Source organism: Limulus polyphemus, unplaced genomic scaffold (assembly GCF_000517525.1).
Source record: "Limulus polyphemus unplaced genomic scaffold, Limulus_polyphemus-2.1.2 Scaffold2893, whole genome shotgun sequence".
Taxonomy (NCBI): domain Eukaryota; kingdom Metazoa; phylum Arthropoda; class Merostomata; order Xiphosura; family Limulidae; genus Limulus; species Limulus polyphemus.
The window spans coordinates 82,460-93,629 of NW_013668503.1; the positions used below are offsets into that span (position 1 = coordinate 82,460).

At 33.5% G+C, this 11,170-nt stretch overlaps 1 protein-coding gene across 1 annotated transcript in view; it reads right to left on the bottom strand.

Moving 5' to 3' along the window:
* Positions 1–6,418: 6,418 nt before the first annotated feature.
* Positions 6,419–11,170, bottom strand: part of LOC111087953 — a 9,690-nt gene continuing 4,938 nt past the window's right edge. The window contains exons 4-5 of the mRNA XM_022396458.1: positions 7,842–8,087; positions 6,419–6,717 (exon numbers count right to left, since the gene is read on the bottom strand). Of these exons, the coding sequence (XP_022252166.1) occupies positions 6,419–6,717; positions 7,842–8,087 (545 nt within the window). The remainder of the gene's footprint in view (positions 6,718–7,841; positions 8,088–11,170) is intronic.

The following is an 11,170-nucleotide window of genomic DNA, read 5'->3' on the forward strand; positions in this document are numbered from 1 at the left end:
TGGGCTTCTTATCCTTGAATGTGGAATGTACACTGCAACTAAGAAATAACTGTTATTACAGGTAACCTTTTAATATGATATTTTTTGAGATCAAATTAAAAAGCAAGAAGGTGAATCTGATTTTACACACTTGACGTAAAATAATTACGATATTTATAATAACCCTATGTCATTTCTTTAAGTAAGTAATATTTTTTTTCTGTGAACTTTCTGTTGCATTACTGGAACCTTGTACTTAGTGTAGCTTTGTGTAGTATTATTGTTGTAAAGAAACTTACGGTACGTTCTTGTTTTTAGTGTTGCCAGGCAACTTGTTATTCCAATTGTTCCGTTACATCCTATTGTTTACTAAACATCTCGCACCTGCAGAAGACTTTGGTAATTGAGACGAAAGCTTGTGCATTAAAAAAAAACTAAACTAACGTGGTGGTAGTTCAAATAAACTACTTAATACAAATAGTTTAGCTTTGTTAAATACGCGTAACATCTTACATTAAAGGATTCAAAGTTTGAAGGTAAGAAAGAAACCATTTATGTGCGTATAGATTTTCTGAATGTGAAACGATTTTAGCTTGCCAATGTTTTTTACATTTTCTGTAACTTTTGAGAGAATGACTTATCTATTATACATATTTATAGAGCTTACATATATATATATGGCCTAGGTTAATAGAAGTATAAGACTATATACTAGAACTGTAAACGTATCTTGCTTCTTCAAAACATTAATTCTGAACTGATTATTTAGGCCAGATGAGTTACACAAGGAAACGTGGTTGTTTTATGGATAGTTACAAAATAAAATAATTGCATGACTAAAACAATTACATTAATAAAATATGAACATTTTCAACCTTAGGTTATTGGAAACAAGATTAGTATTAGTTTAAAACATGCAAACATGCTTGAAGACTTAATCCAAGTCGAATTGACGCTAAACCAATTATGTAACTAGAGTAATTTTGTGCACTAATTAGTTAATCGTTTATAAACAGAAGATAGAGAAAATTGTGCAAAAAGTAAAAGAATAATAACAAATATTAAAACTAAAGGATCTGATTTATGCTTATAAATTATTAGGAGATTCTGTACCAATTCCCTAAGCAACATGCGTCATGAAGTGTATGTGTATACATATACACCAAATTGGTTTACACCATTATGATACTGGATCTAAGCTTTAGAGCATCACGCAAGAGTCAAGTCTTTACAAACCACACATTTTTAACGATCATGACCACTTTCATCCTCAAAGAGGTAACCTTATGTAACAACGATTACATTTTGTGTTAAGACTTCAGAGAAGTTTCGTTATTATATGTAATCTTTTCCATAACTTGCTCACATATATCTACATCTAATGTAATACAGTTTTAACAGAAAATAAAAGCATAAAGTGCTTTGGTTTTCATGCTTAAATTGAGAGTAGATTAGAAACCTTTATCTAGTAATTAATATATTACTAATGTACTAAAATTAACATATGTCGCCCCAGCTATCATTCAGTTCACCCCTTGTCATTGAGTTATACCAGTTTCGGGGAATCTCGCCCCTCATAAGAAACTCTGGGCAAGGGCAATTCGAAAAATATTAGGCTTTATGTATTATGACAGTAACTTTGGATATGATAGAATTACGTGGATAGACAGTCATGCATTTGGGTACTAAGCTAAAAATGACATCAAATGCGTTATCATATGTATCATGTTTTTAGTTCCTTTTATTCACCACAGTAACCTATTTTTATATAAGATTTAAAGAATATGTAGCATTGATGCTACTTACTTATTCTTTTGTATTATTAAACAGACAAGCTGTTCATATATATTTTAGTAGCGAACATAGTGACGTTGAAAACGTACCTCCCTGTGAAATATTATTAACTGAGGATCCCTTGTCATGAATTCATACCGTTTTTACTTCATATTAACTGTTAGTGCCACTAGTGGTTTGAGATAAACACTTTTACTTCAATGGAGTGTTTAATAGGCACCTTCATCAGTGACGGCTGATATGGGTTATTAATAACTTTATTTGTTTGTTTATTATGGATTTCGCGCAAAGCTACACGAGGGCTATCTGCGCTAGCCGTCCCTAATTTAGCAGTGTAAGACTAGAAGGAAGGCAGTTAGTCATCACCACCCCACCGCCAACTCTTGGGCTACTCTTTTACCAACGAGTAGTGGGATTGATCGTTACATTATAATATCCCCATGGCTGAAAGGGCAAGCATGTTTGGTGGGATGGGGATTCGAACCCGCGACCCGCAGATTGCGAGTCCACCGCCCTAACCACCTAGCCATGCCAGGCCAAAAACTTTATTTAAAACACAAAACAAGTAACAATGTTTCAACCTGGTGAATAACGGCCACTGTTTCAAAGTCATTCTTAATCCAATGATGACCTAAGCAGGTTGAAACGTTGTTACTTGTCTTTTGTTTTTATTATCAACATCAGCCGTCTCAACTATATATTTACTTTAAGTTGGTTCTTCGACATCATGAAAATCGTCTTATATTTTAAAAAAATCAACAACTTGTTAAATTCACGTAATAAAAAATTAATTAAAAGCTGTAAACAAAAAAAAAAGATCGATTTTATAGTTTTTACCATTAAAACACTTAAACCCCTTTTCGGAAAGTTGCATATTGCTTTTTCTAAAAGTCCTCCGGTGGTTCAGCAGTAAGTTTATGGACTTACAACGTAAAAATCTGGAGTTCGATTCCCCATGGTAGGCATAGCGTATAGGCCAATATGGCTTTGCGTTAAAACAAAACACACACATACAAATAATGCGATTTTTTTAACTAATCTTATTTCGAAATTGAAATATGCAATTAATATAATGGAATGGAAGAAATGAAATGACCGTATAAGCAACACTTTATAATTATGTTACAATAAACAAAATTCAACGGAATGGTCGCTGTCATGGTTTCTTAGTGAACAAGATGATATCTCATTCTAAATAAGTGCTTTTATCCGAACCTTCTCAATCTAGAAGTGTAGGAGCAAACTAAAGAATCATTGGAATCCTTGTTTGTTTGTTGTTTTGTTACGTTGCATTTGGAGAAAACGATGATGAAAAACTACTTTTACAGAATTGAGGAAAATAAAGACAGCTGTACGTTTCACAAATATTTCACTCATTACGAATATGGTTTCGCCTGTAAGGATGATTCCTTAGCTTTCCTCAATTTTGTAATTATGGAGTTTCACCAAGTACTGACGACTTTAAATATTAATTATATAAACTACTTTTGTTAAAATCGAAGAGAAACTAACATACATCTGTTAAATCCACATGAAAATGAAGGTGAGTTTGATTATAACTTAAATATTATTATTATTATTACACGTATTTGTAAGTATTTCTCTTCGGCTGAAAGTGGCCTTTCTTTAGATCGATGATAAAATTTGAGTTTCTACAGAAGAATAAGAACTTTTTTTTCATGCATTGCTACTGTTATAGCCATGCTTCATGCACTTGATGATGATCAGCTGGTAGGCAGGCAACAGGTAATCCACCAGACTAACGAAAAAACGAAACATAAAAGTTAGCTTACGTGATGCTCCTTGAGGGCGGTAACCGGGCGGCCAAGATATTTGGTTACCTGGTGGGGGTGTAAAAATGGATGTGGGAGGGAATGGAGTGTAGGATGAACTGGAGGTGGGAAGTATTTGTCCAGCTTGACATTTCCTCTCGAAGTAGTTGATTCCTGAACGTCCCTGAGCAGCGTCTTGACTACCGCTGGCTGTATCGTCTCCACTGAGGAAACACTGTCCACTGCTGGAGTAGAAAGCAAAGGAACGACAGTTGAAGGTAGAGTAGGTGGTGCAGGCCAGCTCACAGCTCTCCTGGGTAGTGATTCCAGACGTCTGTACAACATCAGTGTACATGGGGAAAGCATTAGACTTTTCTTCATACGGACATGGACTAGCTGAAAAATAGAAAACATCGGAAATATGGCTGTAGACAGAAAACACACAGGTAAAGTTCAATAGGGGTAAGGAATATCTGTAGACAGAAAACACACGAGTAAAGTTCAATAGTGGTAAGGAATATGTGTAGATAGAAAACACACAGGTAAAGTTCAATAGGAGTAAGGAATATGTGTAGACAGAAAACACACAGTAAACTTCAATAGGGGTAAGGAATATGTGTAGACAGAAAACACACGAGTAAACTTCAATAGGGGTAAGGAATATGTGTAGACAGAAAACACACAGGTAAACTTCAATAGGTGTAAGGAATATGTGTAGACAGAAAACACACAGGTAAACTTCAATAGGAATAGGGAATGGTTCGAGCTAGAAAACATACAGTCGATATATTTTTCAGTTACATTTTGTGTTTGATTACAAAGATCATTAAAACAGTTAAGAACTGGTGCATACTCCGAACAAGAAAATCCGTAAGTAAAACCTTAAAGGTCGTAATTTTTTTTACAGATCTCTAGTTTACGAACCTGTGACACATTGATTTTCTAAGTAGTTGATATTTATGTTATTATTTGCTTTGTAATTCGTAGGCCTGGTTCTTCTGTTTTCCTGACTTAGTTTACACTCAGTAGTCTCCTCATTGTACAAAGCAGACCGACACGTGAAACTAATTTCATTTAAACAAGCTTCTTCGCAGTCTCTCCTGCTCTGGATCAGAGGTATAGATTTCTTATAGAAGTCAGGAGACATCTCGTATCCTAAGACTCTCTCGAAAGCCCACGCTTTATCCTGGCACGTCATCGCCACCTGACCTATCATAAAATAACAATCAGCTCTAATAAAAGTTTAGAAAGTCAGCTTTAAGAAACCAGGATAATTTTCGCTGAACTATATATATATAATTCTTATGTTTGTGCCAGAAGACATTTTAACAAGTTAGTGACAATTAGAATTTCTCTAAAGCAACAAATAATTCTTACGTTTTCTAATAACACAGGCACGTGAATTTAAACTTCATAAAAGTTGTCTTGGTTTTAATAACGGATTTACCATAATTCAGCTACGCAGATTATGAAAATATTATTCATTTTCTTCTATCACGTAAGAATTTTTTACCAATGTGGAAGATAAAAAACCTCTTACTTAGATCAAATTATTATTTCGTTTACCACAATGAACATTTTCTATTATTATGTTTGTTAACAAAAATACAAACCAACTGAAGAAAAGGGAAGAACACTGATGTCCAACGAATTTGCATCCTCATTCATCCAAATTTTTGTTGTGAAATCTACATAATTTAGTCTCAAAACTACGTGTTATGGTCTTTCTTTTATGTATTGCGTTATGACTTTTTGTGAAAAATCTGTATGTGATGGAGAAAAATGGATATCATTTTCGGATTCAGCGTACAGGAATTCCTATTGAACATGTAAAAATTTCAAGACAATAAAACCATCGCAGGCCTGTGTAATTAGACCAAGCGTTTTTATCTTTGTTCTGAGGCTCTAATCTTTTGTATGGAAAGATCGATAATTCTAATTATTAGAATATTATATCTCATTAACACAATACTACAAGACTTAAATATCATTCACACTCACACTGTTCACTTGTCTACACAGGAGTTTAGTTCCCTTTGAGAGAGAAATTCATTATAGGGAGTTTATTAAGTAAAATATAGTCAAAAATTAAAATATTAGTCTAACTTAATTATATATCTGACCTTTGTTAGACGTTAGTTCCACATACTGAATGTAGCACTCCATCTTGTGAATTTACTTTTTATTTCAAAGTGAAATTTGAGGCCGAGTAAAACTCAAACTTTTTTTTTAACAATAAACAACGTTTAATTAAACCAGAATTAGCATTCTAATAACAAAAATTACAACAAACAAACAACAATAAACGGATATCGAACTTTACAAGTCAACTAGTATGACTAAAAAAAATTGGGAAATTATATGACTAATAACCCATGAGATTTTATATCTCTCGCTGTCGACGGGCTTACATATTACATCATATTGGATAATTTTATTTATTTGCCAGTTACAACATTAACTGTAAATAACTGACCAAATCACTGGGTGAAATAATTATTTTTCTATATAAAAGGTTCACACCACTCTAGATTGGGTAAGCATATTCCAGTAAAAATATTTTATAGGATTTCTAAACCTACGCGCTTTCATTCTTATTTCTTAAAAAAGAAAATATGTTTGAGTAAATATGAAAAATTTACTCGCGTGAGACAAATCATTTTGAAGAGTATAAGGTGAAAGTCATTTATTATTCCAAAAATACTATGTGATAGATTACGAAAATAAATAAAAATAGAGCAATTTCTGGAATATCTACAGAGTAACAGGTGTCGTACAAATATCTGGAGAAATGGAGTCAAATATTTTCTGCTTACAACAACAAAACTCCCAAATTCGTGAATTTTCAAACTTACAAGAACGGTAATATTTAATCACACCTCAGTTCTATACCAACCTCTTAGGCACAGTCTTTCAAAGTAATTTTCAGCTGTTCTTGGTGCTAACTCACGGGTCCGACCTTGCGAGTTTCGGTCCAACTGGTCACATCGCATATTACGGTAATTGACGGTAAATGCTGGACAGTTGAGTCCGGCGTTCTGACAGAACTCTTTACACTGAAGAGTATTCCCTAGAGCTCCAGGATTGGACAAAGGAATTGTTTGAGTCACTGCTGATCTCAAAACGTAACCTGTTATTTTCTCAAATGTAAAGATCCCTCCAGTACATTTGTCTAAAATAAAACAAATAAATATTTAGGTAACAGGTGAAGATGCAATATGATGTTTAAAACGAATGAAGATGAAAATAACATATGATGTTTTGAGTGACGGGAACAGAAGTTTGAAGATTATAATGAGTAAGAAATACAGTTCATGCTTACACACACAACAACAACGCAATCCTGGAACCAAAACGTAAAGACTAAACAATCATAATCTAGTAGAACATTAATGTATCTTATGTAGCTTTTTATTTACTTTTTACGTCGTCTTTTATGCTATGAATTTTGTTTGCAATTTTTTTAATACGGAATATATTATTTTATTTGCTCTTTAAACAACTTTTAAAATGTCAGCTGATACACTTCTAATTTTTAAGAAACATGTATACTGTTTTAGAAAAAAAAACAGACTAACTGTGTGTAGCTGGCTTTTTACGAACCTGAAGAGATGTCTCACGTTTTCAGAACATTATATTGTAAACTAAAATATTTACTAACGGAAATAAAAACAGTCATTACAAGGAATAAATAGACGAAGCTGCATTGTATATGGTGGCTTGTGTTTGTGTTTTTTTTAATTTCGCGCAATGCTACACGAGGGCTATCTGTGCTAGCCATCCCTAATTTAGAAGTGTAAGACTAGAGGGAAGGTAGCTAGTCATCACCACCCACCACCAACTCTTGGGCTACTCTTTTACCAACGAATAGTGGGATTGACCGTCACATTATAACGCCCCCCACGGCTGAAAGGGCGAGCATGTTTGGTGTGACGGGGATTCGAACCAGCGACCCTCAGATTGCGAGTCGAGTGCCCTAACCACCTGGCCATGCCGGGCCAATGTGGCTTGTAATACAGTTTGTTAAGAAGTAAGACGATGACATGATGTTGTCATTGAAACCTGATACGATTCTAACAGGATAAAATGATGTATTTACGTAAAAGAATTCCCCCTCCAATGGCACAGCGGTATGTCTATGTACTTAAAACGCTAGAAGCACAGGTAATCCATAATGTAGTTTTGTGCTTATCTTCCAACATCCGTAAAATAAATGACGATAGGAGATATTTCAATATTTTTAACAATCATTTCGATCTGATATAAATATCATACGTTGATATAATACATACATACCAACAACGCATTGTTTTTCGCCATAGATGGCGCTCTGCTTCTCAGGAAGTTCGATGTTACCAAGGCTAATGACATCATCTCCACTCAGGTAACACTTGTTGGCTAGGAAAGTGTAGGCTCTGCAGTTAAAAGTGATCTCTTCAGTACACTGTCTTTCGCAGTCTTCTGCTGTATTCGCAAACTGGAGAAAATCCATGGATACTACCGTCCGTTCTGGGCGTTGTTCGTACTTGCAGGTGACTGGAGCTGTTACAGAGTATATAAAAGGATGTTACAATAAAAAAATGTGTTAAACGTTAAGTGGATTCCGGAAAAATATAGGTGGTGCTTCGATGTACGAGAAAGTAAGATGAACTAGCACGTGCTATATTTGAAAAATGTATTACAGCTCTCCCTTATGAGCAATAGTTGCACACATAAAAACTCGAAACACTAAGAAAACGCTCTTTGGTTTTGTTTTTTATTTTCTGAACTGGTCACTCCTACTTGCGCTAAAAATTTGTAATATTTCAAATTTCTAAGTCTTTTAGTTGTCATTTAACCAAATTTTTCCTGCTTTGTTCACTAACAAAGAATACGAGTTATTTATAGATTAACCTTTACATGGCCCTGATAAAATATATAGAGAACAAATATGTTTCCTTCCAGGGGCTTCATCATTTTATGAAACAAACAGAAAATTTATTTCGCAAAACCTAACTGCATAAATATCCGGAATAGCTATTGAGAATCAATCTAAACGTTTTTGTTTTCCTTTTAAATCATCCAGAAATAATGGATATTTTTAATAGGTTATTTTTTGAAACCAAATTGTGATTTTAGTTATGTTCAATTGTGGAGTGATAAGAGATAGGAATAAAGCCTCAGAAATATAGACAGGGGAAGTAATTAACATATTCTTCCTTGAATTCTACTTACATTGTGTAAACTGAAACAAATGTATAAAATAATTACTTAATGTTTTGGATGCTGGCCATGTTGTTGTAAAGACTGATTTTAGGAAAAACTTGTTTAACTTTCATACAAAAGATCAAGAAAATGAAATACAATCTTTGTAATGTCATATTTTGTATACAACACTTTTAACTCAAAGGATAAACTAGAGTAATAGTTGTGTACTGTACATCATCTATCCATTTTCACCGAAGATAATCCAATACAATAGTTATGTTTCTGTACATCATCTATCCATTTTCACCGAAGATAATCCAATACAATAGTTATGTTTCTGTACATCATCTATCCATTTTCACCGAAGATAACCCAAGACAATAGTTATGTTACTACATCATCTGTCCATTTTCACCGAAGATAACCCAAGACAATAGTTATGTTACTGTACATCATCTATCCAATTTCACCGAAGATAACCCAAGACAATAGTTATGTTACTGTACATCATCTATCCATTTTCACCAAAGATAACCCAAGACAATAGTTATGTTACTGTACATCATCTGTCCATTTTCACCGAAGATAACCCAAGACAATAGTGATGTTACTGTACATCATCTATCCATTTTCACCGAAGATAACCCAAGACAATAGTTATGCTACTGTACATCATCTATCCATTTTCACCGAAGATAACCCAAGACAATAGTTATGCTACTGTACATCATCTATCCATTTTCACCGAAGATAACCCAAGACAATAGTTATGTATTCTATTTTAACTTTTTTAATTCAATAAAAATAAAGTCTAACCTAGGATGTTATTTCTAAATTTTTTTATCCAACTGCAAACAAAATCTAACCAATTTTGGTAGTTTTACTAATTCTGCCCAGCATCGAATAAGATCTAGCCCGGGTTAATATATTCTAAACACATTCTATCCAACTCCAAATATAGTATAACCCAAGTAAGTATTATATATATATTCCTCTTATCCAACTCCGAATAAAGTCTAGCTTAGGTTAATATTTTAACTCTTTCTATCCAACTCCAAATATAGTATAACCAAGTAATTATTATATATTCTTCTTATCCAATTCTGATTAAAGTCTAACTTAGGTTAATATTTTAACTCTTTCTATTCAACTCAGAATAAAGTATAACCAAAGTAGCCAATCCTAAATCAAGTCTAAACTATTATATTCCTTCTACCGAATTCGAATAAAATTAACGCAGCGTAGTACTATATTCCTTTTGTCCGTTTCCGGATAAAGTCTAACCCAAGCTAGAATTACAAACCTTCTACCCAACCCCGAAAGAAGTATAACTCAGGTTATTATTATATTCCTCCTAGCCAACCCTAAATCAAGTCTAACCAAGGATAATATTTTATTCCTTCTACCCAATTCGAATAAAACATAACCCATTTTAGTATTATATCCTTTTACCCAACTCCGAATAAAGCGTAACCCAGGCTAGTATATTATATTCCTTTTACCAAACTCCAAACAGAGTATAACCCAGGCTAGTATATTATATTCCTTTTACTCAACTACGAATAAAGTGTAGTCCAGGTTAGTATATTATATTTCTTTTACCCAACTCCTAATAAAGTATAACCCAGGTTGGTATATTATATTCCTTTTAAATAACACCGAATGAAGACCTACATAGACAATATAGTAATATCTAAGTGCTAACAAACTTATTTTAATTAATTCCAAGCAAACATTAACCCACTTAAGTATTATGATATTATTTTCAATACCTTCTATTCCATTCCAATTTAAGACTAAAAGAGGTAACAGTATATATACTCTGTTTATTTCTTTCTACTGTAATTCGTACAAAGACTAGCCCAAGTGTTAATTTCATATTTTTAATTTCAGTTCTATTATTTAAATTCTATTTAATTGATAAATGCAAATCCATTTTTTCCATTCTCTCCTATCTAAACAAAATGTAACCAAATTGAATTGTATAACAAATTCTCGAAAATCCCATTTTCTGAACGTACATTGATCAAGTACGTTAGCTCTATATAGCATTCTTCTCTATTTTACCCCCCCCCTTACAACTTCCTTTCTCTTGATTAACGGATGTTACTCACTCCTGTTACGTACCATATGTTTATGTATGTAGGGTGAATTGAGAGACCTCGTCTGTATCGGTTATATAGATTCTTGGACACGTTTGTATAGAACACACCGGACATTTACCTCGATCAAACCAAACTTTCACGTGTAGTTAGTTTCTGTGTGAATAGTAACCAGGTCAGACGAAACGGATATGACATTATTCATCAGTATCTCAGCACAACAAGAGAAAAAATTATAACAACCAACGTCGGTACAGGGTGTTTCGATATTCATATAATATATTGAAGGCCACTGATCAACATTGCATTTACTTACAAAACTCCCGACCTTTCCTT